A 26,434-nucleotide genomic window follows, 5' to 3' on the forward strand; every position below is an offset into this window, starting at 1 on the left:
GCGTACACCCACTCGAGTTGATGGGGAGTCCAGATACGCACCCACGGCGTCATGCTGCGGACGACGGAGATGAGCTTGTCGCCCACGGAACGCAGAAAGTCCCAGTGCATTTCGCAGTGGTACCTTTCCTCGTCACTCTTCTGGCTGCTGATGCTCTCCTGCCTTAGAGCCTGGATTATCTCGGGCGTGTCGTCTCTCCACTCAGGCCTGAATCCCGGCAAGCCCGAGTGTGCGCCGGCCTCGATTTCCGGCAGAAGATGCTCCAGCGCCCACGTCACGTTGCGCTTGTACGACTTGCTCATGATGAGCATCTCCTGCGGCAGGATGGTGCGGAACTGCCGTAGATAGAAGTAGGACGCGCGAGACAGCACCTCGTACTGCACGTTCAACTCCTCGGACAGCGTCGCCGCACGATCCGGTTCGATGCCCGAGTCTGCATCTCGCACCCAGCTCGTTCCGGCGTATAGCCAAGCATCACGCTGCTGCTGCCCTACAGCTGTCAGGCAAATGCCACGGATCTGGACTTTGACCTCGTCAGTCGCATTGAACAGGTCAATGTCACCCACAATGGTGGAGCCGGCTGTCGAGGTCACGATTGCGTCGGCAGTGAGCTGCTGCTGCTGCTGCTGCTGACTGAGGTTCTCATTCCCGCTCGCGCTCGCAGACAGTCGGCTGTTTGGGGGATGACCCGGACACAGTCAACCCGTGTTGGCAGGTAGAGAGTCGACAGGCGGTCATCGCCCGGGAACGAGAAGGCGGCGAGCAGGCCCTGGGCAGCCGTGTCGACAGGCGCAGGATGCATGCAGGCGTGGAGCGCAGAGGACTCGGGCGGCGAGGACAAGGTCACCGTGGCTCGATGGAGTCGGCGCAGCATGGCTTTGGCCTTGAAGGGGCTGGCGTACTGCAGGCCAACTTCAGCCAGGCTGGAGTAGAGCTGCTCCATGTCCAGTGCGTCCATCGGCAGGGGCCTGGCACTCTCCCCAGTCCGGTGCGGCAGGACCTCGTTCTCCTCCTCTTGGCCAGACTCGGACCCAGACCGGCCGAGCCATAGCCGTACCCCTCCCGTGAAGTGGGCAGAAAGTGCCGTCTGCGGCGCGTCCAGCGGCAGCGGCGCGTCCACGGGTCCGCTGTAGCATGCCACCTGGGCGGTGATGCAGTCCTCCGACTGGCTCGTCACGCGAACAGTAAGAACCACTTCCAGACCGGAATCTTGCTCGAGGCGCATTGCGCGAACAATGTCGATATCATGGAGCTCGACAAGCCGGACCAATTTCTGCTTCTTCTCGTCCTCGTCGGCAACAAGTTGAAGAGCGGCCTCGTACGCCATGGACAGGTAGCCCGACGCCGGAAACAAGACTTCTCCCTGGATCACATGTCCCGCCAGCCAAGGAAGCTCTTGCAGCCTGATGACCTGCTTCCAGTGCACTTCTCGCTTGTTGTCGCGCGCGCCACCGCCATACACAACAGGATGGCCCAGGAGCTCGTGCCGGCCGTAACCACGGCGGCCGCCGACGCGGAAGAGACGAGAGGTCCGAGACTCCTTCCAGATGGGACTGGCATGATTCCACGAGTAGGGCGGCAGACCTTTCAGGACTCTAAGATCTTCAGTTTCCGTGTTGTCGGCGGTATCCTGTTGCAAGGCTCGACGCACGCCGTCAAAGGTGACAATGGGGCGTCCGGTGGGTGGCGATGGGAACAGAGACCAAACAGTACCTAGGGCTTCCGTAAGGGACTCGACCGCATTCTGCCCTCGCTTCAGGGCGCCGGAGTAGGGCAGCGAGACAAGACCACCAGTTGACGTCTTGACCGTCTCCGAGGCCGGTCCCTTGAGCGCGGGGTGCGGTCCGACCTCGAGCGCCAGATCAAAGACGTGGTCTTGGTCCAGCGCCCGCGCCAACGCCTGGCTGAATTTCACCGGCCGCGTCAGGTTGTCGACCCAGTATTGGCCCTCGTAAAGTGTACCGTCAGCATTGTGGTCGTCGTTGTCCCAAACGCTCGAGTACCATCGGCATTGTTGGTGCTGGCCGCGACGTTTCTCTGGCGTCTGCAGCTTCACGCCGCATTCCTTCATCGACTCGAGGTACGGGCCGGCGCACGGCTTCATGTGATGCGAGTGATAGGCCGTGTCGACCTGCAATACCCGCGCAAACGTGCCCTCCTGCTGCAAGCGCGCAAAGGCCTTATCGACGGCGTCAGCATCGCCCGCGAGCGTGCAGCTCGTGTGCGAATTGCTCGCCGCCGCGACCAGGGCGCCGTCGAACTCGGCGCAAAAGGCCGTCGCCTGCTCCCATCCCATCCCGACGGCCATCATCTTGCCGCGTGTCTCGAGGCCGGCGCCGGGTCCATGTGCGCGGTGAGCGTGCAGGCCGCGGTAGTACGCCACGCGGATCGCATCTGCGGCGTCGAGGTAGCCCGCCGTGTACGCCGCCGCGATCTCGCCCGAGGAGTGTCCAACCACGGCGGCGAACTCGATCCCTGCGGCCCTCAGCGTGTCAACTAGGGCGATCTGGAGAGCCGTGCAAAGGGGCTGAGAGACAGCTGCTTCGGCAACGCGCGAAGTCTCGCCGTCGGCTAGCAGCTGGTCGGCCAGCCGCCAGGTCGGGCGATCCTCGGCGGCGGGTAGGGCATCGAGGCTCCGCTGCATGTCATCGATGGCAGCTCGGAACAGCCCCGAAGCGGAGGCACCGTAGTAGAGTTCACGGCCCATAGTCGCCCACTGCGCGCCCTGCCCGGTAAAGATACCCAAGATCCGTGGCGGCAGGGCCTCGGGAAAGACCGAGTTGACGCCCGCTCGGCGCTCGAGAGATTTGGCTGCTTCCTCGAGCTTGGAAGCGAGCTGCTCGGCCGTCGAGCAGGCGGAGAAGGAGGCGCGGAAGGCAAATGGGGTACGCCGGAACAGCGTGTGTGCCAGGGCCGTGAGTTCGATCTTGTCCGAGTGAGCGCGAAGATGGCTGGCAAGGGCGCTGGCATTTGCGGCCAGAGCGGCATTCGAGTGGGCCGACAGGACGAACGGTCCGACTACAGCCTCCTGGGCTTCTTTGACTTTGGGTCCATGGTCACCGTCAGCGTCACTGGCTTCAGCCTGAGACGAAGTCGAGGCCGTGTCAAAGCCCGAGTCGGAACCATCGGCTCCGGCAGGTCCGGTACCGCCGCCCTCGAAACTCTCGAGGATGGCGTGGGCATTCGTGCCGCCAAAGCCGAAGCTGTTGACACTGACTCGTCGCACGCTTCCCTCTGGGACGCTGGGCCAGGGAACCGTCTCGGTCGGGATGCGTAGGTTGGTGTAGTACGGCTGAATCTTGGGGTTCAGCTTCTGGAAGTGGAGGTTCGCCGGGATGCGGCCGTGCTGGAGAGCCAACGACGCCTTGAGCACCCCCGCGACACCGGCCGTGCCCTCGGTGTGGCCGATTATCGTCTTGATGCTGCCTACCACGAGCTCACGGTGCTCACCTTTGTCGACGTCGGTGTTGCCGTTATTGGGGAAGAAGACGCTCTGGATCGCTCGGGCTTCGATGGCTAATGGGAAGATTGTCAGTCCAGGCCAACCACCAAAGTTGACAAGGAAGCTGGTTACTTACGGTCGCCCGCGGGTGTGCCGGTGCCGTGAGCCTCAAAGTATTGTGGACGATCGGATTCTCGCGACGGGTCGAGCCCGCATCTGGCGTACGTGTCCCGGATGAGCCGCGCCTGCGACTCGTAGCTCGGCATCGTGATGCCCGGCGTCTTTCCGTCCGAATTGACGCCCGTCTCGCGGATGACGCACTCGATGTGGTCCCCGTCGGCGATGGCCTGGCTCAGCGTCTTGAGGAAGACGACGCCGAAGCCTTCGCCGCGCGTGTATCCATCTGCCTGCGAATCCCACATGAATGATCTCCCATTCGGCGACAGCATGTTGAGCTAAGGTAGAGAGGCGTTAGAGAACACGTCTGGTGGGTGCAGGTGACAGGTTGGTATAGTTACTAACCTTGGACTCGCTGATGAAGGGCTCGGGACCCAGGATGAGATTCGAACCGGCCGCAACAGCCATGCCAGCCTCTCCGTTCCGGAGGGCACAGACTGCCTGATGCAGGGCCACCAGACTCGACGAACAGGCTGTGTCGAGGGTTACTGACGGACCGCGCCAGTCGTAAAAGTACGACACCCGATTGGACAAGATGGATGACCCGGTTCCTGTCGCGTGGTACTGAGGCAGGCTGTCGATGCCTCGGACCGCGGTGTACTGGTAATCGTAGAACATGCAGCCGACAAATACAGCTGTAGACGATCCCCGGAGCTGCTGCATCGAGTACCCGGCCGATTCTATTCCCTCGTACACCGTTTCGAGGAGTAGTCGTTGCTGGGGATCCATGGCCTCGGCTTCCTTGGGGTTGATGGAGAAGAAGTCGCGATCGAAGCCACGGGGATCTTCATCAAGGAGGTAGGCGTGCTTGACGTTGGTACTCTGGGCTTTTGGTCAGACATTTGCATACCTACCTAAGGGGAAGGACAGGGGCTTACTCCGTGGTGCTGGCTGTCTGCATGGTAGAATGCCTCGGTGCTGAAGCGGCTCGCTGGTATTTGCTGCACCACATCGCGAGGCGTCTCTAGGAGTTCCCACAGCCGGGACGGCGAGGTCGCGCCGCCCGGGAGACGGCAGCTGCTGCCTACAATGGCAATTGGCTTGCTTGCGAACATCTCGGGCTGACTACCCATGGTGACGCGGGATCAGGGAGATAGATGACAGGCGGGCGAGTCTTGAGACTTTGGGGGTCGAGTCTCTTGGTTTGGTTCAGGTGAAGTGCTGTGTACGAGTTGGTCTGTTTCGAGACTGTTTTCTCGGTCCTCGAACAATCTATAATAATGATACTGCGACAGCGTTGGGCTTGAGAATTGAGAGCTACTATATCAAGCCGGAGGAGTGGATTCTTGGCCGATCGGGTCAGAAACAAGACATGTAATGACCTTGGCTCCTTCGCCTGGTCGGCCTTCATTTGCAACTATGGCGACATAACAGTGACGGCTCCGATTCCGGTCCGACAAGATTCAAGAGACACAGGAAGCCTCAAGACGGAACACGGAGGCGGCCGCTATTCGGATTGCAACCGGTGCAGCTTACGAGACTTGTCTTAGCCAATGCGGCGTTTACCGCTCCTGATTGGTGCCGATGTGCACTTTACGTCGGTATTACCGCTCCGGCCCGATCGGAAATTCCGGCCGCTCTTATGTGAGATCGGAACTATACGCAACGGAACGGGCCTGTTGCTGCGCCGTTCGATTCGTTACTCTTGTGGTTGAGCGGCGTTCTACAAGTCCAGAACATGGACAAGGAATCTAGCGCAAAGTTGGGTTCAAGATATGAGAGTGATAATCATATATCCATGGACTCAGAGATCCTCGCGTCTTTTTTTGTAAAATTCCGTGAGCCTAAGTCTATCTATCAATCCCAATGCCAGACACTATGAGAGCCCTTGTAGGCGCCGACTCAGGCAGCCGTTATCGCCTCGCCCAAGACGCCCCAATTCCCGACCCTCCACGCGGCATGATGCTTGTCCGCGTTCACTCCGTCGCTTTCAACCCACGCGATGCCAACAAAATGGTCGACTACTCCTCCAACGCTGCTGCTCCCGGGTCAACCGGCGGCGGTTGTGACTTCGCCGGCACCGTCGCCGGGCTGGGCGAGGGCGTGACGCGGTTCCAGGTGGGCGACCGCGTCCTCGCGTGCTCCTTCGGCCCAGACGCCACGGACAAGAGCAAAGGAGGTGCCTTTGCCGAGTTCGCGCTGGCCGAGCAAGATGGCAGCTGCCGCGTGCCCGACGCCATGGACTTCGCTGAGGCATGTTCGGTCGGCATGGGGCTCGCCGCCGTCGGCCAGCTGTCGCTGATGCACCGCGGCGGCGAGGGCGGCACGAGAGACGACGACAACAACAACACCACTGTGCTCGTTTCCGGCGGCGCGACGCCCACCGGCATCATAGCCACACAGCTGCTCAAGATGGCCGGCTACATCCCGATCGTGACCTGCTCGCCCGCCGACAACGCCCTGTGCCGGGAATACGGTGCCGCCGCGTGCTTCGACAGCCACTCGCCGGCCTGCGGCGCTAACATCCGCGTTCACACCGACAATGGCCTCCTTTACGCGCTGGACTGCATCGCCGATGACGTCTCCATGAAGATGTGCTACGAGGCCATCGGCTCCGGCTCCGGCTTGTCGTATTACTTCGGTCTCGAGAAACCCGCTAATGCCATCGCCGTCAAGTACACGCGGCGGGACGTGCGGGCCGACTGGACGCTGGCCGACGGCGTTCAAGTGTTGGACGGCGGTTTTGACAACTTACCCGCGGCCTTGGAGGACTTGAAGACGGTGAAGGTGCATAATACGAAGAAGCTGATTGTGCCGCTCATGGCGTAGTTGGAGGTACCTAGCTAGTCAGTAGACGGGATGTAGGCTTTATACAGGTATTACTTGAGATAATTAGACCGAGTTAGATCTTGGCTCGAATTTCTGCATGAGTATTCTGTTTAGTTGCCTACTATTGAACAATTGTACTCTATCTGCATGGAAGTTCAACTTCATACTGTCACGATATCCTCGTGGTGTAAGTCGATTCTGCCCAGAGAGACCGCTTTTACTTTACACGCGACCTTGCCTAGCTTTGTCAGCGACCCCTGACTTTATAAGCGGCCTCGCGGTGAGATACACTCAGAGAATACAAGCCACTTTCAACCTTATGACCCTACTGCGTACGGCAGGCTTTTAGCGACACATACATGATGCTGCGATGTTTCCACCATTGGTATACTAAGCTGAGTCCGCCCGAACTCCGTGATTCATTCCTAAGGTTCCTCTCGCTTTTCAGCCGTTCGGGGCAGAATGCGATGGTAAGGTAGCCTACCTTCCGTCCGGCGCTCGAGACTGCCTAATGATCGCTGTATTTCCGAGTCGGAGAGCGTCTAATAAAGTAAGCCGGAATCTTCAATCACCGACCCAGCCGTACAGGTGCAGGGCCGACGCGACTCAACCCCGATGACGCCTGATTTCCAAGTTCCACCATGAAATGGTCGGACCCGATCGGTGGTCACCTAGAGGGGCGGCAAATTCAGTAACTTCCCTTTCAGGTTACATGTCAGACGGTGCTCTCGGACGCCGGCTTACATCGTTGGTTGGTTGCCCCTGAAGTCGGCACACATCAGTCTTCGTCTTCAAGTTCAAATTGATTCTTCCATCTCCGTCGCTTCCACCCGTGAAAACCACCTACATTTTCAATTTCATCCAGCCGGCTGCAGGTCTTTCAGTGCGTAGGTAGTGAGCACTGTCCTGCAATCATCTTCATCATCTTCCCAAGTCATTTTGCTCTCCTCCCGTAGCACCGAACACGCAAAATGGCGGACTCGGCCCCACCTCGCCTCGATGCTGATATCAAAACTCTCGACGGCATTACCCTGCGCGGATGGCTGTTTCCTGCCGCCTCGCGTGGTCCGGCCATGATAATGACGCCTGGGGTAAGTACCTACCTAACTTTCGTCTATTTCCTTTTCATTTCGCGCTCTTGAGACCTGTTCACGAAGAAGACGGCGGGAAACTGACGCATGGGGTGTGTGCCTGACCCTTCTGTAGTTCAACTTTCCCAAGGATGCCAACCTGCCCGACATTGCAAGGTGGTTTCAAGAACACGGCATCACCATTCTTCTCTATGATCCGCGCGGTATAGGCGCCAGCGAAGGAGAGCCCAGAAATGAGGTAATTAAGTCCTTCTTGCTGGAGTTGGTGGTTCTTCTTCTTCGCGAAACCCTGCAACCTTTCAACGTTCTCTTGTCCGCTGACATTTTCGATTTTTTTTCTGGCGCGAGTAGGTCGACCCTCGTCAGCAGATTGAGGACCTCCATGACGCCGTGACCTGGATCAAGCAACATCCTCTGGTCGACGAGACCAAGATCGCACTGTGGGGTTTATGTTGGGGAGGGAACGTCACCCTTGCGGCGACCGCATTTGAGTACGTGTGGGCTGTCTTCCGGTTTTGCCCAACGAGTGGCCCAGACGTGCCGTGCCCCCTTGAAGCTGATGCAGACTTTTCATTTTAGCAAGCGTGTGGCGGCCACCATAGCCATGGCACCCATGATCAACACGGACGGTAGCCCCGAGAGGCGCAAGCCTCTGCTGGAGCTCGCCATGCACGACCGGACGAGCCAGCTGCTGGAGGGCCAGAGCCCCATGTACCTGCCCTACATTGACGAGGATGGCAACATGCCCAACGGGCAGGAGATGGCGCCCGAGATCATCCCCGCGCTCGACCGGCTTGGCATCGCCCTCGAGAACCGCATATCGGTGCAGACGTACTACAAGTGCCTGGCGTGGAACCTGCTCCACGTCGTCAAGTACGTCGCCCCCACGCCCGCCATGATGGTCACGCCCGAGCTCGACGAGACGAGTCCCCTAGATAGTCAGCTTCATTGCTTCACCCAGATGGGGTACCCCAAGGAGTTGGATATCTTGAAGGGAAGTGGTCATTTGGACTGGATGTTCAAGGATTTAGAGCAGATTTTGCGCAGGCAGTTTGAATTTCTGAAGAAATACATGGAGTTCTGAGGGAGGTGACAATTGGTAGATTCAGGGGCCAAGTAAATAAAGACGCGCCAACACGCTTTTAGTCCGAGTATAGACCAGGAGGCGCCGTCTATCCGGTTCTTAAAGCTTATGTTGAATATCTATAGCTACAATTCTGGAACAGGGGTGTATAACACAGACATCTCGCTACATTTAGTGCATTTCCGCATGGTCCATTTCCGCCTGCAGTTCCTGGATGATGAGCCTCAGTCTCTCACGCTCACTGGGTATGTTTCCGACAATCTCTTGTACATGCTCAAGAAGACCACTGCGGCGCGTCGAGTGGTGGGCTGGTGTGGCTGACGATGCTGTAGACTGACCGGGGGCAATGTCAATGGCGTAGTCGTCGGCGGCCATAGCACTGCAGTCGAGCATGGACGCGGGTGCGATAAACTGGCTCTCCTGCTCAGTCGTCGTGTGCGATGTCACCAAGAAGCGGCCCATGCGACTGATGAGGTGCATCAGCAATTGCAGCACCATGACGAACTGGGCGACATTGAGAGGTCCCACGCCGCAATTGTCTCGGGCGGCGTGTTGTTGTTGTTTTTGTTCCCGCTCTTCTTTCTTGGCTTGCAGTCTACCTTGTATGGCATCGCAAATGGCTCGGAAGAGCGCCATGAGGTTTTGGTGACAAGCGAGAGCCGACAAGGCCAGTCCGGCGTAATCGGCCGTGGTCATTGATTCGTCACGTCCTGCTGTCTCTGCCGCTGTCATGATGTTGTTGACGGTGCTTATCAGCGTATTCGTGTCCTCCAAAGCCTCGTTCACCTCGGGCGACGACACCATCAGGGTGGTTGCACCTGCACCTGTGCTGGAGCGGGAGAGACGGCGGACTGTCCGCATGGCCCTTTGGCTCACGGCCGTCAACTGTGAGAACAAGAAGCTCGTTGTGTCTTCATGGTCGGTGTCGATCTCCATCAAAGGAGCTGGGGCGGTGGCGTCGTAAAAGGGCACCGCTGGCATGGACGAAGCAGACACAGCCTCTGCTAGCAATGTGGCGAGCGACTCGAGCGAATTTGGGGGAATTTGAAGTGGCAGCAGGTGATGCTCTGCGTCCGATGCACCATAGCCGCCGGCAGCCGTCTCGCCTTCGTCAACATGCAGGTCGTGAGAAGGGTGACCCATCAAGGCGGTAATAAGGTGGGAGTGACCAGTCGGTGAGCTAGGCGTCTCATCACCATTACCAAAGGCCGGCCCGAGCTCGAAGGGATCTGTGCCTTTAATTTCGCTAGGCGAGCGAACAGGACAGCGACGGCGATGGCCTCGTTGTTTCTCTGTGAAAGATTGGTCAGCTTACTGGGTATCATCGTCTGTTGGTCCGCTCTGGCACCAGTACCACGGTCCGCACCACTCTTTTTCCCCGTCAAGTAATGTTACTGGACGACGAGAAGGTTGTGCGGTTGCATCACTGATGAGAAAGCATGAAACCTACCACTGTACACGCATTCCGCTCCTGCTTTTGCACAGCGGTCGCACAACAGGGAAGCGGATACTCGGCCTGGGCCTGGGACAGAAGTGTTGTTGTCTCGCAAGCACCTTACTTTCTGCTGGCGACAGCGGTCGCAGGACTGGCGGTGTGCAGGTGACATGGTACGCCAAAGAGAGGCGACCGGAGATGAAGATTAGGGAAATTGAGAATCGGCTAAAAGAAGCAATTCTTTCAGATGAAGAGTAGCGATGGGGGAAAAGGGCCGGTTTGGTGAAGCTGGTTGCACGGGGAGCAGATTTAACCACGAAATCTGTTTCTTTTTCACACGGGTCCACCGATCGTGCATCCTTCCTGCAGTGCGAGGTTCACAGCTTCCTAGATGACCCTCAGTTCACCTTGTACACCCGTTGCCGACTCTCAGTGCAGGGTGTCGATGATGATTTGCTCTTGTTCGCACCAAGCTTTGATCACCTCAAGCCATGATACGCGGTCAGCAAATCCTCTGCTACGTTGAGTAAGATACACGCATTATATTACGCAAATCATCGACCCTGCCGTGCAGGTGCAGAGCCGACGGGTAATTGAACCAGCTGCAGCTTACACAACGCGCTCTCTTCATTTGCCACCTGGGCCAGCAAACAGCCACACAGTTGCAGTAGACACCAGATCTGGTAGTATCCTTCGGGCCGCGAGCTAGGCCCCAGGGGCGCAGGGTGATAAGCGTTTCTAGATTGTATTGAATGTTGGGTAGGATTGTGGACAAAGTCGGTTACAAAGTTGTCCAAGTACGTCAATTGATAGGATATCCCTGTTGTGACTATTGCTTGTGGATCCAACTATCTGTTATAGGATCTCGCGTATTTGGCTGGCGGAATCCGTCCAATGGTATCTGTCTGTCATTTTTCCAGATGGCCCCACTTTCGCGGGCGCGCAGCCACATTGCCTACTCCAACACAAGTTCCGGAATGACGAGCCGTGTCTTTGTGTAACCCTACGACGCCTCTAGATCCTAGCTGTTTCTGTGCCGCTCCCTTGCTTCTTCAAAGTGTTATGATTGCCTTTCCAGCGCAAGCTAGGTTTTTCGCATTTGTAAGCGAGCCAGTTCGTTTGCTATTTGTAAGCGAGCGAGGTCGTGGACATTCCGCCAAACGAAAACAAGTGAAATTGAGAAAATGAGCAAGGCGTCCAGCTACTTTACAACGCCGTCACCAACTCATCCCTTGTTTTCTCTTCTCGAGATCCTTCGCCTCACACTCGCACAGTGATCAATTCTCGTTCCCCAACGTGGTCTTCGCAAGCAGGAAAATATGTCTTTAGAAAAGGCTGCGCCAACCGACAGCGACACCGGGGAGGGTGTGTTCCAAACACACGACGAATCACAGCTGTCTCATAGTCCTGACAACAAGTCTGATAACAAGGTTCAGCTGCAAGCCGACGGACCGCCCGATGGCGGCACCGGCGCCTGGCTCGCTGTTCTTGGCGCCTGGTGCTGCTCCTTCAACAGCTTCGGCTGGATGAACAGTAAGCTCCGCCGGCCCGTCCCGAAGCTGACATGCAACGTTCACTTGGCATCGATTTCTTCTTGGCACTCAGGCCCTAACTCCCTTGGCAGGCGTGGGCGTCTTTCAAAGCTATTACGAATTTGGCCCTCTCAGGGACTACGACAGCAGCACCATTTCGTGGATCCCGTCGCTCGAGATCTTCTTCCTCTTTTTCCTAGGGCCTGCCGTCGGCTTCTTGTTTGACAAGTATGGCCCGACGCCGCTCATTATCGCCGGCACCTTCTTGCATGTTTTTGGACTCATGATGGCATCCCTGGCAACCGAGTACTACCAGTTCCTCTTGGCCCAGGGCGTCTGCAGTGCCATTGGTCTTAGCTTCTTGTACTCGCCCGGTAGGTTTCTTCCAGGTCGGCCGACCTCATGGTCCACTCCTTGACCTCATCCGGGAAATCTCGATTCCTTGCTGACAGCACACCCACAACAGCGATTGCGACTATCGCGACCTGGTTTCAAAAAAAAAGAGGCCTTGCGATGGGTGTCATGGTGACCGGCTCGTCTCTCGGCGGCGTCATCTTCCCCGTCATGCTCAATCGCCTGATCCAGAATCCGAGCATCGGGTATCCCTGGGCCATGCGGATCGCCGCCTTTCTCATCTTGGGCTTGCAAATCGTCGCAGTATTCACCCTCCGGCCGAGAACAGCGCCAGTGCCCAAGAAGACGCCGGCCGCAACCCTGGCCGCCCCCTTCAAGGAGTTTCCTTTCGTCATCATGTTGCTGGGCATGTTCATCCTGATGTACGGCATCTTCATTCCGGTCAACTACTTGGCCCTGCAGGCTTTGGAGCAGGCTCATGTGTCCGAATCCATGTCGCTCTACCTGGTGGCCATTTTCAATGGTGCGAGGTGAGTTTAACCCCAACCCTCAAGGGTTACCCACCTAACCTACCGTACCCGCCTTGGGCTGGAAACGCTGGGATTTGCTTGATAGGTGGCTGACCTCGCTTACATTACAAAGTCTTTTCGGCCGTCTGGGCTCTGGATACTGGTCTGACATCGCCGGCCGATGGAACGTGTTCGTCATCGCTGGTGCCACGTCGGGCATCGTCGAGCTGGCCCTCTGGATCCCAGCCACATACGAGTCCGCCGTCATCGGCTTCGCCGTCGCGTTCGGCTTCCTCTCGGGCGCCTTCGTCAGCCTTCTCGCGGCCCTGCCGGCGACCGTGTCCCCTCTGCCCCAGATCGGCTACCGGATCGGCGTCGTCATGCTCGTCCTCTCGGTTCCCGCCCTTACCATGGCGCCCATCGGCGGGCGCATCTTGCAGAGCGCGAGTTCGGTTGACGATGGCTGGCTGCACGTCAAGATCTTTGGAGGTGTCATGTCCCTCGCCGGGTCGGCCGTTGTCTTCTACGCCAGGACTCTCTACTCCAAGAAGTTTTGGGCGGCTTTTTAAAGACAGTGAAGGTGATACACACACACGCGCCCACAACTCAAATTCACAGGGGCGCGTCGAGAAGGCGTGACATTGGTCTGGTACCTATAGTGCTTCTTCACAGCAGTGGGGGATGAATTGTCGATGCTGGTGAAGGGCGTTAGGCCTCAGGCAATAGCAATATGGAATAGAAATGTCTTGTCTCAGCATACTCGATCGTGCAAATTACTTTGTCTCTTCCATTTGACGGCCTGGGCTGGGGAAGAGGCCTTCCCCAGGGAGCACCTTACAGTGGAGTAGCCGACCCAGCGCCTCACACGCAAAACCGCTCATACCCTAGCCTGATCAATGTGCGCTAGGGCGCATGGTGATCCTAGCATAGGCGAGCCCCTATTAAAAAGCTTATCCCCTATCAAAAAGCTTGTCCATCTGACCCGAGCGCTACCCGCTTTAGCGTCTCGGCAGCAACAAGGTCACCTTCTAATGACATAAGCAGAAAGCTTACATAACCTCCCAGACTCAGTAAAAACAGCGTGATAATGCTATTATATGGTCCGTGCGAAGCTAAAGGAGGCCAGGTCGGGTTCGAATGGATACGGGCCGGTCCGTAGCTCAGATGAGGAAGCTCCCTTTCCTGATCTTCGTTATTTTAGTTAATAGAGCCCTGATCAGTGTGAGCTCGCCTCCCATCTAACTAACACTTGCCATGATATTCCAGAAATGAGGCTGTGGTACCACGGCTTTGTTCAAGAACACTGAAATCAAGAGAGTACTGAAGCTTGCAATCAAATTCTCTTCTTCCTCATTCCAGCCAGGGCCTAGGGAGCTGGATAACCCCGGTAGAGTGTGCACCCCGTGAGATAGAGATAAGGCTTGTAGCATGGACGTGAGGAAGCGGGTACTACATGCACGACCATGGTTCATTTTGCCCCGGCAGCTTCCGGCTTACCACACTGATACACGAAGTTGATTCACACAGGACGCAGGTCATTCGTGGCTTGCTCCCAATCTGACCACCAAGAACTCAAAACATTACCTTCCTAGGTAGTCTTAGTCGACGCATGTCAAGGTGTGGCCATGGAACTCGGAGAATCCCGATCTGACCACCAAGAGCTCAAAACAACACCTTCCTAGGTAGTCTTAGTCGATGCATGCAAAGGTGTGGCCATGAACCTCGGATACTCCAATGCGTTCAACGACCGCTTCTTGGAGGGCGTTAAGTCTCTAGCCGACTAAGGACTGACGACTCCGACCGACTTGGGAGCTAAAACTCCGACCGACCGACTTGAGAGGCAAAACACCGACCGGAAGGAATTCAATCGGAGCCGATGACCGGCATTCTACAGGTACCAAGCTGTACCGCCGTCTGTCGATTTGCGGCCCGGGGAATCGGCAATCACGCCCGTCAACACGCCGATTCCGAGCACCATCAAGACATTGCTTTCTTTAGAGGCAATTTGTCAGCTAGCAGTCCGGTTCGGAGTCTTGCCAAATGTATGAGAAACTTGAGTCGGGCCTAATGGTCCAGTCTGCCATGAGCCACAGTCTATATGACGCTTTGAACAGGCATTGTGCGTCTCGCAATACCGTTCTCCCTAGCATCCTCAACAAGCCCTTTCCCTCACAAACCTTCCAAGTTAGCATCTCCAATATGATTTCGACGAATTCGAGTGCCATGACGGACATAACTGCACTCATTCTTTCTCCAAGTTTCCTCATCTCGGCTGCCCTTCTTGTCGCCGGCAATGTCATCTTCTTTCTACTTTCTTACACTCGCCGCCCGAGGGGCTTCCCCCCGGGCCCGCTTGGTGTCCCGGGCCTCGGCAACCTCTTCCAGATCAACAAATCGATTCCTGCTTTGACCTACAGCGCCTGGGCGCACAAGTACGGCCAAGACAGGCCAATGGGCGTCAAGCTGGGCGCCACCAACATCGTGGTGCTGAACAGCGCGCGGATGGTGCGCGATCTGTTTGAGCGGCGCGGCGCCATCTACAGCGACCGGCCGCGACCGAACGGCGAGGACGAGAAATGGAAGTTCCAGACACACCAAGTCCCCGCCTCCCTCTTCCACGACAGCGGGCCCTGGCTGACGCGGTGGCGCCGCGAGTTCAACGGCGCCCTCGGCAGCGCGGCCGCCGTCGCGCGCCTGCACCCGATGAATGACGCCGAGACGGCCCGTTTGCTGGTTGCGCTGCTCGAGGCGGGTCCGACCACCCGGCGCGCCGAGCTCGAGGACATCATCCTGAGCTGGGTCACGAGCGTGCCGTGCATCGCCGTATGTGGGCAGCGGCCGGACGCCATGGCCCACCACGGCTTTGACATGGACATCTTCCGACGCCGGACCGCCGGCTACATGATGCTCCACAAGCCCAGTCTCATGGACTCGATCCCAGTGCTCCGGTACCTCCCCGGCAAATTTGGCATGGCCGGGTGGAGGGCGAAGTCACGCGCCGTTGCGAAAGACGTGTTCGAGATCGCAGACCAGTTCCTCAGCGCCGCCAAGGAGCACCGCGCGGTGCTGGACGACGCCGACGCCGCGGCGGGAAAAAGTCCCAACAACAGGACCGAAGGGTACTACGAGAGCCTGGGGGCCAGGATGCTGCGGGAGCAGCGGGAGAACAGAGACAAGGACGTGTGGACGGACCTGGGCCTCTCGGCGTGGAACATCGTGGCTGCCGCCATGTACACGTCGCTTGCCACATTCTCCACCATGCTGATGATCGTGGCCAAGTATCCAGATGTGCAGCAACGCATCAGGGACGAGGTGTTGCAAGTGTCGGGCGGTGACGGGGCGCTGTTGAAGTCTGCTGACGTTGCTCGCCTGACCTACACAGAGGCATTTTGGCACGAGGCAAGTAACTCTCAAAAGATGTTGACCAAAGAGAGATTGGGCATTTGCGTTAATAAATGACAATACAGGTTAATCGGTGGAGGCCTGTAGCCCCGCAGGGCATTCCTCACGCTCCCGCTCAAGACGATGTTTACGACGGATACCAGATTCCGAAGCACACCGCCGTATACGCCAACGTGTGGCATATCCACCACTCTCCGGAGGACTACGAGTCGCCCGAAAAGTTCGAGCCGGAACGGTTCCTGCGCCACCCCTTCGGGATGCGGCCGGGCGCGGCGCACGACCCGGCCACCATGGAGGGATCGACGAGCTCTGCATCGGCGAGCGCTCGGGCCACGTACGCGTTTGGATTCGGGCGCCGGGTCTGTCCCGGAATGCTGCTGGCCAAGCAGAGCCTGATACTGGGACTGGCCAAGGTGCTGTGGGCATTTGATGTGCTGCCGGCTCAAGAAGGGGAGGAGCTCGATCTGAACGTCAACACTGGCTTTGTCCAGGGACTCATCACTTTCCATCCAAAAAACCTCGACGTCTCGCTGAAACTGAGACCTGGACGCAGCAAGCAAGATATTCTGGACCACTACTCTGAGGCCTACAAAGTCGAGGAGGAGGTTATGCGCTGGTAGGATGCTCCAGGGCCTGAGACGACGCAGGGCTCCATTCAGAGTCACTTGCATCTTCATCTCACTCTGAGTCCTTGACGAAGACATCCTGGCATTCTCTGCGAGCCGTCCTTGTTTCTCATCTTTCTTTTTAACTTGCTGTTGGGCAAAGTATTGGACTTTGGGTGCAGCACCTGTCGACGATCGTTAAGGTACATGGCCACCTGAACATCGAGCCACTCGAAGACGCATTGTCTTCCAGAATGCAGTTACTGCAAATTGAAAGTTCTTTCAAAAGTCAGTCCTTTCTCCTGAATTTCCTAAGAAAATATAAAACATGGTCTTGGATTGTGGAATCGGCAACGAAGCCAGGTGCCAGGTGCAAGGTCGACCATCGACCGGACTGAGTCCTGAGAGGATTGGCCAGCGGGGAAAAGCGGCCGCGAGGAGACGCGGGTGTTAGAACCACCAGCCCCAAGTTGGACAATGTTCGATAGAACTTGAGTCAGATATCGTTGCGCGTCTCTATTCCGTGTGACCAGTTTATTTCTGCAGAGCAAATTTCGTGATTTGGTATAAAGCCCTTTTCAGGACGCTGAGTCCTGGTGACCCAAGGCGTTTGTCAGGTTCACCATTCATTGGCAAACTCAAGCCTGCTCACTCTCGGCTTAGACTAACTCAGGCTAAAGCAGCAACAACTTTGTTTCAAAGATGGAAAAGGAAATTCTGGATGTTGGTTCTAGGGTTATGTTCTAGTTGTGCTACTATTTATATTTGACTTTATTTGCCTAACATCACATAAGCTTATCAACTTATAGACTATATTAAGGATCTTACCTCTAAGCACCTTGTTAGCCAGAGATCAACCAAGTCGTAATTTGTTTTTAGGTTACATTATGAACTAATGATAGGAAGTATAGGGAATCGAATTTACCTTTTAGGTTATGACATACATCTAAGGTCTCATATCAGGTATTAGAGTAAATGATGTATAATAAAGTAACCTATATAATAAGTTATGCATACAATCAATAAAGTCAAGTCGCAGTCGACACCATATCTTCAAAGTTGGTGTCAGGTGGGTCCGCAGTACGTGTCGAGCCCAGCGAACAGTTGGTCCCATCCGAACGCGGTCGTATCACCCAGCATGTCACCCCAAAGTCCCTGAAGGCCGAGATCATCCTCGCTAAACATGCTTGAGTAGCCAACGTCGTCATTGTCATCTGATCCGCCGGCCTTCTTGTTGGTTCCCGTACCTTCATCCAGGCCATTTTTCGTGGAGTCTGCGTCGGATGCATTTGTGTGTTCTGACTCCGACGAGACGACATCCTCCATGCCTTGGATACGATAGCGACGTAACACGCCAACAAGGTTTCTTACGAGCTTCTCCGCCACTGCCGACTCCTCTCCAGCAGAGGCGAGCGCGCGACAGGCATCTGCCACTTCCGCGTGGGTCTTCGCCATCGCGTCCGATGGTACACCGCGTCCCTCTTCGACCGCTGGTGTCCCTCTACCAGGATCCAGTCCAGCGTTAAGAGCCAGGATTGTACATGCCATGAACATATGACCAATAACGCAACCCAGCCGGCAGCTCATAGCTCTTACATTGACATTGAGAACAGAGACGACCCCCCTGTCTTGCGAAGCTCGGAGGAGAGCCGTTGTAATGGAGAGAACTGCGCGAGCAGATTGAAGGCAAATCTCACGCGACGGCCGATATTGGGCGTCTTGCTTGTCATGTAATAGGAAGGGGCGGTGTAGTCGTGCCCGTCGAGAGTGGAAACCAAGGAGAACGACGTCTCTCTGGAGGGCAAGGTACTGCGGAGCGTTGGGAGGGATGGGGCCGTCTGGGTGGAGGAATGGAGGGAAACCAGAAAAAGCATCTTTGAAAAGACGGTCTAGCTCGAGGACCTTGTCGTAGTCGGTGAGCTCGGCGTCAGGGACTCCGGGGGTTCTGGCGTCAATGATGGACCGGGCGATCTCGGCGAGCTCGATGCGTTTGATGAAGCAGGTCAGCATGGTCACAGTATCTGGAGGCATTGTGAAGTTCTCATCGGAGAGGCTGGCTTCGTCGTCGTTGATGTTGCGAGGGTACTTGACGTTCATCTGTCTTGGTTGTACGTTGTATGTTCCATCCGTTGGTCCACCCATCAAGCCGAGCATCCTGTTGGTTGGTAAGCATGGTCGAAACTAGAGAAACGGGAAAGAGACTTACCAGTCCGTTGCTGCAATGTGCCACCAGACCCTTCGTTTGATTTCCCTCGTGGTGACGTCTTCCTGTTGGTCTGAGGAAGGGCTGTCAATCAAGTGCAGACAAATTTCCCGGGCCGCCGTCAGCGAGCAGCCATGTAGGTGCCTAAAGCGATCAGAACACCCCTCCATGTTGTAGACCAGGTAGGCCAACACGGATCTTGCTTGTACCGCTTCGAGACAGCTGTAGGTGCTCGGTCGGGATTTCTCAAGGATATTGAGTGCGGACTTGAACCAAATCATCGCAGTGTGTGTCGCGTCTTCGGTAGACGTGAAACAGCCCAGTGACTTGGAACCTTTGTAGTAGAAAAATGCGCTTGTGGCAGCGATGCTGAGAATCAGCGCAGCATGCGCCGGATTTGGGTCTTTGCCTTGGGCAAGGCTCATGTAAAAGTTGTCGACCGTCGACCTTGCAGCTGGGCCATGTATGATGGTGAGGAGATGGAAGGGGTTTTCAATGAAATCCAGGACCAGCACAAGGGCTTCTTCTCGTGTCATCAACCAAGTCGAGAGTCGGGAGTCTAAGTCGTCAGTGGGGGTCTGGCCCGGGGTCGTGCTTGCCGGTGTCTTTGGAAATTGAGAGACATTGGTGATGTGGTAATCCATCTTGTCATATGGAAGAGAGATCTAAGGTTGTTAGCACTAAGGCGATATTACACCCCGTCTAGGCGTTGATGGGGGGCATCTAACGTCGAGGCCATTGCGTGTAAATGTTGAATCAAGAAACCTCGCTGTTTGTTGTCGCTCGCTGACAATGAAGGACTGCTGCGACGGACGTCGATTTGCAGCGTCAGGGCTTCGTTGTCGAGTCTGCGGTTGTCGTCTATCTCTATCGCGCCCGATGCCCACCGGATGTTGGTCCGCGGAAGCTCCGGTAGGCGCAGCCGAACCAAAGACGGCATCTTCCAGCTTGCGAAGCCGACCTAGAATGGAATCATCGCCACCGATGTTGAGAGCTACACGGCTATTGCTACCGAGCAGTTAGCTCTCCTACTTGAGAATCTTTTGGTGCACACACACCTTGTTTGTGCAGCCGGCTGCCGCGAACTCGGCTGTCCTGTGCATGGCAAACCACGAATCACACAGCTCGAGCACGGGTCTCCGCGGTCGCATTTGAGCTTCTTCTTGCGGCACAAGTCACACGAGACTTGGGATTGCCGATGGCGCTTCTCTGCAGCTTCCGTCTCAAAATCGGCGCTGCGCTTCATTTCCAAATGACCGGTATCGAGGAAACGTACCGTCGGTGTCTGGATCTGGTTGTTGTTGATGTCAAAGTCCAAATTAGCTCTGTCCATGGACCTTCCGCGGACATAAGCTCATTTTCCTCCGCGGATTATCCGCGGGGCTTGCCTCCAAGTTGTCTCGCCCTTTCGGACTTACATGCCAACATAGAATGGTTATCAATACATAAAAGCAGTCCATCTGCACCAGGTCATTCCTTGATTCCCTAAATATCACTGAACAGAAGTCAAAGCGTTTCATTTCAGCTTTCAAAATTAATCCAGGAGCAGGTTGATTATCATGACCATAGAAGGAATTCGCCCACCTCCGGGCTACGACAGGTGTGTTAATTATCGAAACTGAATATTGAAGAGGCTGACATGAATGATTCAAAAGTGTCCGATCATGGCTTGCCGTGTTTGGCGCATCCCTTTCGCTTTTCTGTACCGTCGGTTTCTTCAACGCCTTTGGCGTCTTCCAAGAGTATTACCAGGAAGAGTTCAAAAAGTCCGAATCCGATATCGCATGGGTCGGCTCTGTGTCTCTCTTCATCCTCTTCGTTAGTGCGCCGATATCAGGCATTTTATGCGACAAATTGGGTCCCACGGTATGAACCTTTTCATTTTTAGCTCAACGTCACAGGCTTACTTGGACCAGATTCCATTGTGCATCGGCAGCGTTGGCCAACTCCTCGCTCTCTTCATGACCTCCCTGTGTACTCAATACTACCAGGTATTCTTGTCCCAAGGGGTACTCCTCGGAATGAGCTCGTCACTCATCTTCTGCCCCCCTATGGCAGTCGTCTCGCGCCGCTTGCCTCACCGCCGCGGTCTGGCTTTGGGATTGACGATTGGTGGTTCTTCTATCGGTGGCATCATCTGGCCCATCATGCTCGAGCAGCTCTTCAACGTCCGAAAGGTCAGCTTTGGTTGGACAATGCGCGCCGTCGCATTCACTATGATGCCCCTTCTGGTAATCGCATGCCTTACTGTGGTGAATGCGCGGGCACCCAAGTCTTTGCTGGCCCCTCCAGAATCAGGGTCCGATGATAACGAGAAAGGCACCGGATCCTTGACAGAGGAAGCTCAGCCCGTCAAGAAACCCGACTTTTCCATTCTTAAAAACAAGGCCTTCATGTTCTTATGCGGCGGGCTTGCACTTGGCTACTTTGGCCTGTTCACACCCTTGTTCTTCGTCCCAGCATTTGGCATCTCTCATGGCCTCTCCTCGTCGACTGCTTTCTACCTCCTTTCTGGACTGAATGCTGCGTCCTTCTTTGGAAGAGTCGTTCCCGGCTTACTTGCAGATCGATACGGACATTTCAACCTCTGCGCGCTGGCAATGTTCTCGGCTGGCCTTGTTGGCTTCTGCTGGACCGCAGCTTCCTCCCTGGCTGGCCTGGCAGTTTGGAGTTTGGCGTACGGGTTCTGCTCGGGAGTAAGTTGTTAACCCTCGAGTTCCTTGGCAGCAGCGACTGACACGATGCTCGCAGGCTGTCATGAGTTTGCAAGGCGCGTGCGTAGGAAAGATTGCTCATCACGCCAATCAAGGCTTGGCCATCGGTTTCGCGATGGGGTCCATTGCAGTGACGTGAGTTGCCTGAACCCTCAAATCACCATCATTCATGCTATCGCATGCGCTGACAGCGGCTCACAGTGCTCTTGTTGGGCCTCCAATCAGTGGGCAAATCGTCGCTCATTCGGGCTACCTTGCGTTATCCATGTGGACTGGGGCTACTCTCGCCGTCGGGGCCGCCATATTTGCGACAGCGAGGTGGCGACTCAACCCCCGTCTTCTTGCGGTGGTTTGAAGAACAAAAACTGCATGAGTATGGATTTCCTTTGACAGTTGGACTGCCTCACTGGAACATAGATGAACGAATGTCTCGGCATCTCGGCGAGCTAGATTGACTGGGTTGCGTGCTGATAGTGCCATGGATTTCACAACAGAGGACACATTTCAATTCATTGAAGACAAAAAGCCTCAGAGACGACGCATTACATAGACATTAATTAGAACGAGGCCTGTTGTTGATGCATCTTGTTTGTGACGTGCTTGGGCTGTGGTGAGGTGCGCGACCGATCACTTGGCGCTGCCAGGTGAACCGACCTTTTTTCGTGTTTTCGTTTTTGAGCGACATTTTCTTGTTCCAGGGTACTTTGCACTCCAGGGTACCTTTTCTGTCTGACAAATCAAGACTGACTCGAAGAAAAGTAAAAAGCAACAAAACCGCCCAGCCGGTGTCAATGCCCCACTGGAAACTCGGAACATTATTTGCCCATGACCGGCCCAAATGCGGCGTATGGCGTGGCTACGGCATCCAGATGTGGCTTTCGCTTGTGGCTTAGCCCAATATGACCGAAAAACCTTTCTGCATCCCTAGAACATAATTCCAGGCTGACCTCGTCGCTGACGACCTCCCGAGCCGTGCTGTACACTTTGTTGCTTCCGCTTCTTGTCATTCGTTTTCATTACAATGCGTTAATTGATACATTTGTTCTCTTTTCTCGGCTCGCTTCTTCTACGCCAGGCTCTAGCTCAAAGCACGCCCATATTCTGGCCTTGATATCCCCGGATCCTCCGAACCTCGGCACCCCTCTTCGGGGTGCCTCTTGCCTCTCCAGGCCATCGTTAAGCGCATCGTTGAGCGCATCGTTGAGCGCATCGTTGAGCGAGATACACTGGGCCCGAATGAGTTGATAGTCACAATGGCTCACCAATTTCACATCGCAGGCGCGAGCCACGCCCTTTTTGATCCATGGTCTCACGGGGTTGGTATCATGAGAGACGTCCTGACGCGATGGTCCGAGCTCGACATTACCCAGATTGGCTCCCTCATCGCCATCGCTGGTACCATCCCCACTGCCTGGAGATTTCTGCAACACGTCTGGCGCGAGGCCTATATCTGCATCAGGCGCTTCTTTCTCGCCTCCGTGAATATTCCTGGTGGTGACCCCGTCAACCGGAGCGTCGTGAAATGGGTCCTCGCGAACCGGCCCCGGCACTACCGCTCATTCACGGGACGCACCGAGGTCGGACGCGCCAACCCGGACCGCGCCGCCGCACTGAAGAAGACCCGCCACACGATCCAATATAGCCCGCATTGGGACGCGAGATGGCTCTGGTTCGGTGGCAGTTTATTGGTTGTCACCCGCGCCGTTGGGGATTTCAGTTCCGCCTTATCGGATCCTAGCTACGATGGCATCGGAGGCGAGGACTTGACCATTAGCTGCTTCGGCTGGTCTGCGGAGCCCGTGCAAGCCTTTATCGAGACCTGCCGCGAGTACGCCGACAGACAGACTCAGTACTTCGTCATCATTTATTCCCGCGATCGCTATGGCATGTCATGGAAGCCGAAAGCTCGCAAGCCCCTCCGTCACCTTGACACCGTGCACTTCGACCACGGCGTCAAGCAGGAGCTGCTAGCCGATATTAGGAACTATCTGGACCCTAAGACACAAATGCGGTATCAGAGCCGTAGCATGCCGTACCGTAGGGGCTATCTCTTTTACGGGCCACCGGGGACGGGCAAGTCATCCCTATCCGTAGCTATCGCTGGGGAGTTCGGACTAGATCTGTACGAAGTCAAGATTCCTAGTGTCGCGACGGACGCCGACTTGGAACAGATGTTCCAGGAGATCCCGCCACGGTGTGTTGTCCTGCTTGAGGACATTGATGCCGTTTGGGTAGAACGCTCGAACAACCAAGAAAGGAACGGGTACGGCAACGGGAACGGTAGGGCGCACTCGCCGGAAGGCAGCAACGTGCCCAACTGCACCCTTTCCGGCCTGCTGAACGTCCTCGACGGCGTCGGATCCCAGGAGGGCCGCATCGTCATCATGACCACCAACCGCCCCGAGCAGCTGGACAGCGCCCTGGTCCGCCCGGGCCGCGTGGACATGAAGGTCCTTCTCGGCAACATTAGTCGGAGGTCGGCGGAGGAAATGTTCGTGCGCATGTTCTCGCCCGATCTGGGATGTACATCGCACCTGGACATGGAGGAGATTACGAAACTTGCGACTCAGTTTTCTAGCAATATACCAGAAGAGACTTTCACCCCTTCGCAACTGCAGGGCTTCTTCCAGGTGCACTTGGAGAGCCCGCGGGATGCGGTAGAAACCATCGGGGCTTGGGTAGGGAAGGAGCTTGCAAAGACTGAGTACAAGGAATTTGAGTTTATCACTGCAAACGGAAAGGCGTAGTTGTGTAATATTATGTGTACCATCATGTGTATCCTTAGACTCATTAGACTTATTTCTTAGTCTTTCCTTAATCATGTTTAGGTTGCGCGAAGAGGAGCCCTCATGCCGAGGCAATCGCGGATAGATCGTACCGTAGAACATGCATCACATACAGACTCAGGTCCTGAGATGCCTCGGCGGTAGTAATCAGAGCGTACGAAATGAGTATATTTTCTTATTTGCCGCATGCCATCACCGCAGATATCCTCCCTGAGCAGAAATAAACGCACTCCAGCTTCGGAACATGACGTGGGTGCTAGTGATCTTCGCTCCTCCTTACTTCTAACCTAGAGTATAGTCACTGACTGGCTTCGAGGGCTGTTTTTGCGGAGAAGGTTGCAGCCCGAGCCCCTGTCCATTTTCAAAACAGATGAGAATCGAGTCCAATCTGCATATTGAGCGGAGCGCCCGCGGATCGAAACGATAGGGTTTGCACCGGAGAGCCGGATGTGCCTAGTGAAAGCCCGTGTCGGCAAGTCATCGAAAACAGAAGTCAGTTCCAGTAAACATCTCAGCCAATCACCTGGGACGTCGAAAGGACTTTCAGAACATCCGAAACCGACGAAGCTTGTTGTAGCCGGCATAACCAGTTCTCGCTTAGCGGGTGCCGAAAAGACAAGGCGAACCCCCGTCCTCACGGGCAAACATAGCCGGGGCCAAGGATGTAGTTCGTAGATCATATGGGGGGTACTAAGACGATAATCCCTGGACAGGCGCGACAAGTGAGCCGTGCAGAGTTTATGGGGGAGCTCCAAGTTCCAGCGAGGCGCGCGCCACCCCTTCGGACGAATTGCTCCATCCGAAAGTACGATGTCTCCCCCAGATCTTTCAAGACGGGAGGGGAACACAAAACAGCCTCAAATGCTCTCAATTTGACGCACAAGAGGAAGAGTCAATCCCTGACATGGAAAAGTTTGAGCTCGTGACCTTCCGTACCCGGGATCGCTCTAAACGATCCCGGCGTCGGCCCAACTCTAAACTCACCGAGGGTGTTGCGCCTCAAGCTTGTTTCCAACATTGTCTCGCCTAAGGCAAGGTAGTGTATTGGTATGGAACATTGTAGACCCAATTGCTCAATCTCTTCTTAATTCGTCCAGTTCTGTACAGCCTCGTAGCTACCCAGAACTCTCTACTACACCACCACCACGTGATTGGTATAGTTAGCGGCACCACACCACCTCCAGGAGAAGCTTTGCGCTGTGTAAGGGCGAAACCCCAAAAGCCAAACTTTCTCGGCTGTGAAACTGTGAAGTCATCGCATCTGTCGTGTGGAAGTTGAAGCGGATGCATGGGACGGGAGATCAAGCTTGTACATAAAGGGCTTCGCATCCCACTCTTGACATTGGAAATACATCCTGCCCGTCTTTAATTCAGTTCCATTATAATAGAACGTATCATTTGATCAGACCAAGCTACCGGCCTTGAGTCTCATAACCTGTCAAAACCCTAGTCAAAATGGTCGCCTTCCGCTTTCTCCTTGTTCTCCTGCCCCTTGTGGCTGCTATGCCGTCCTCCAACGCTCTGGAGGGCAGCCCCCTCGTTCGTCGCCACTGCGAGACACCCAAGAACTGCGGCGCAGTCATCCAAGGAACGGCATGCAACTTTTGCTGCGCCAAGGACGTGAAGCCCGATGCCAAGGCCTGCAAGTCTGCGAACAAGGCTTGCGAAACGGGTGGAAAGAAGGACGGAGTGACCTTCAACTGTGAAGACTAATTGCGGCTCGAGTGCAGGTAAATCGCCATGGATTTAACTGGGATGATCTGGAAACGGAGCTGATTGTGTGCAGGTAGAACCGTTTCCAGTGATTCAGATATACAATCGGGGTGCTAATTGGGCATTATCATTGGCAACAAGATGCAGTGCGCGCAGAGATTGAAGGACTGTGTACATATACTTGAAGTCGCTATGCTACACAACAACACTTCTGTATGAAACAAAATCGCGAACAGACCGTCTGCAAAAGTGCTTCTGTCTAAGTAATATCCGAAACGTGGCAAACTATTCATCGTCGAGCCGAGAGATAGTGACGGATGGATTATACTTCACCACGGATTAGCAGAATCAATGCTGTATGTGAAGGTGGAAGGCTTCTCTACAGCCTCACGTAGTCGATTACGATAAGTCTTGCATCTGATACTCGGTGACCAAGGCCATCAAATAAACTTGGCCATCAAATAAACGCATGTGACTCTTGTCTCATGGAAAAGATCCTGCTTTACTCTCTTGGAATGACAGCGGTCATTGTCATCAGGTTTTAATGTATGAGACTAGACAGCTTGGCGTGAAGGCGACACTGACCAAATTTGACATTCTAGCTAAGAATCGTATTGA

At 55.5% G+C, this 26,434-nt stretch overlaps 7 protein-coding genes across 7 annotated transcripts; 5 read left to right on the forward strand and 2 right to left on the reverse strand.

Moving 5' to 3' along the window:
* Window positions 1-5,437: 5,437 nt before the first annotated feature.
* On the forward strand, window positions 5,438-6,388 carry ColSpa_06018 (trans-enoyl reductase fsdC; the record flags this gene model as incomplete). The annotated part of the gene is made up of 1 exon (XM_049272230.1): window positions 5,438-6,388. The coding sequence occupies one exon, from the start codon at window positions 5,438-5,440 to the stop codon at window positions 6,386-6,388; it is 951 nt and encodes a 316-aa protein (XP_049128187.1).
* Window positions 6,389-7,359: 971 nt separating this feature from the next.
* ColSpa_06019 (polyketide transferase FFUJ_12241) lies at window positions 7,360-8,563 on the forward strand (the record flags this gene model as incomplete). The annotated part of the gene is made up of 4 exons (XM_049272231.1): window positions 7,360-7,479; window positions 7,595-7,717; window positions 7,831-7,970; window positions 8,059-8,563. 4 exons carry the CDS (start codon window positions 7,360-7,362, stop codon window positions 8,561-8,563), a joined length of 888 nt encoding a protein of 295 aa, XP_049128188.1.
* Window positions 8,564-8,734: 171 nt separating this feature from the next.
* On the reverse strand, window positions 8,735-10,170 carry ColSpa_06020 (fujikurins biosynthesis cluster transcription factor; the record flags this gene model as incomplete). Its single annotated transcript, XM_049272232.1, has 2 exons — window positions 8,735-9,792; window positions 10,014-10,170. 2 exons carry the CDS (start codon window positions 10,168-10,170, stop codon window positions 8,735-8,737), a joined length of 1,215 nt encoding a protein of 404 aa, XP_049128189.1.
* A 1,147-nt stretch (window positions 10,171-11,317) lies between these two features.
* ColSpa_06021 (fujikurins efflux protein FFUJ_12242) lies at window positions 11,318-21,456 on the forward strand (the record flags this gene model as incomplete). The annotated part of the gene is made up of 7 exons (XM_049272233.1): window positions 11,318-11,531; window positions 11,623-11,904; window positions 11,997-12,414; window positions 12,527-12,943; window positions 20,259-20,469; window positions 20,505-21,299; window positions 21,355-21,456. The coding sequence occupies 7 exons, from the start codon at window positions 11,318-11,320 to the stop codon at window positions 21,454-21,456; spliced, it is 2,439 nt and encodes an 812-aa protein (XP_049128190.1).
* Window positions 17,466-19,247, reverse strand: ColSpa_06022 (putative transcription factor sre2; the record flags this gene model as incomplete). Its single annotated transcript, XM_049272234.1, has 2 exons — window positions 17,466-18,555; window positions 18,607-19,247. The coding sequence occupies 2 exons, from the start codon at window positions 19,245-19,247 to the stop codon at window positions 17,466-17,468; spliced, it is 1,731 nt and encodes a 576-aa protein (XP_049128191.1).
* Window positions 21,457-22,570: 1,114 nt separating the features above from the next.
* Window positions 22,571-24,064, forward strand: ColSpa_06023 (putative mitochondrial outer membrane protein; the record flags this gene model as incomplete). Its single annotated transcript, XM_049272235.1, has 1 exon — window positions 22,571-24,064. The coding sequence occupies one exon, from the start codon at window positions 22,571-22,573 to the stop codon at window positions 24,062-24,064; it is 1,494 nt and encodes a 497-aa protein (XP_049128192.1).
* Window positions 24,065-25,558: 1,494 nt separating this feature from the next.
* On the forward strand, window positions 25,559-25,816 carry ColSpa_06024 (uncharacterized protein; the record flags this gene model as incomplete). The annotated part of the gene is made up of 1 exon (XM_049272236.1): window positions 25,559-25,816. The coding sequence occupies one exon, from the start codon at window positions 25,559-25,561 to the stop codon at window positions 25,814-25,816; it is 258 nt and encodes an 85-aa protein (XP_049128193.1).
* Between the last annotated feature and the right edge of the window lie 618 nt (window positions 25,817-26,434).

This window comes from Colletotrichum spaethianum (genome assembly GCF_022836535.1).
Source record: "Colletotrichum spaethianum MAFF 239500 DNA, contig14, whole genome shotgun sequence".
In the NCBI taxonomy this organism is placed as follows: Eukaryota; Fungi; Ascomycota; class Sordariomycetes; order Glomerellales; family Glomerellaceae; genus Colletotrichum; species Colletotrichum spaethianum.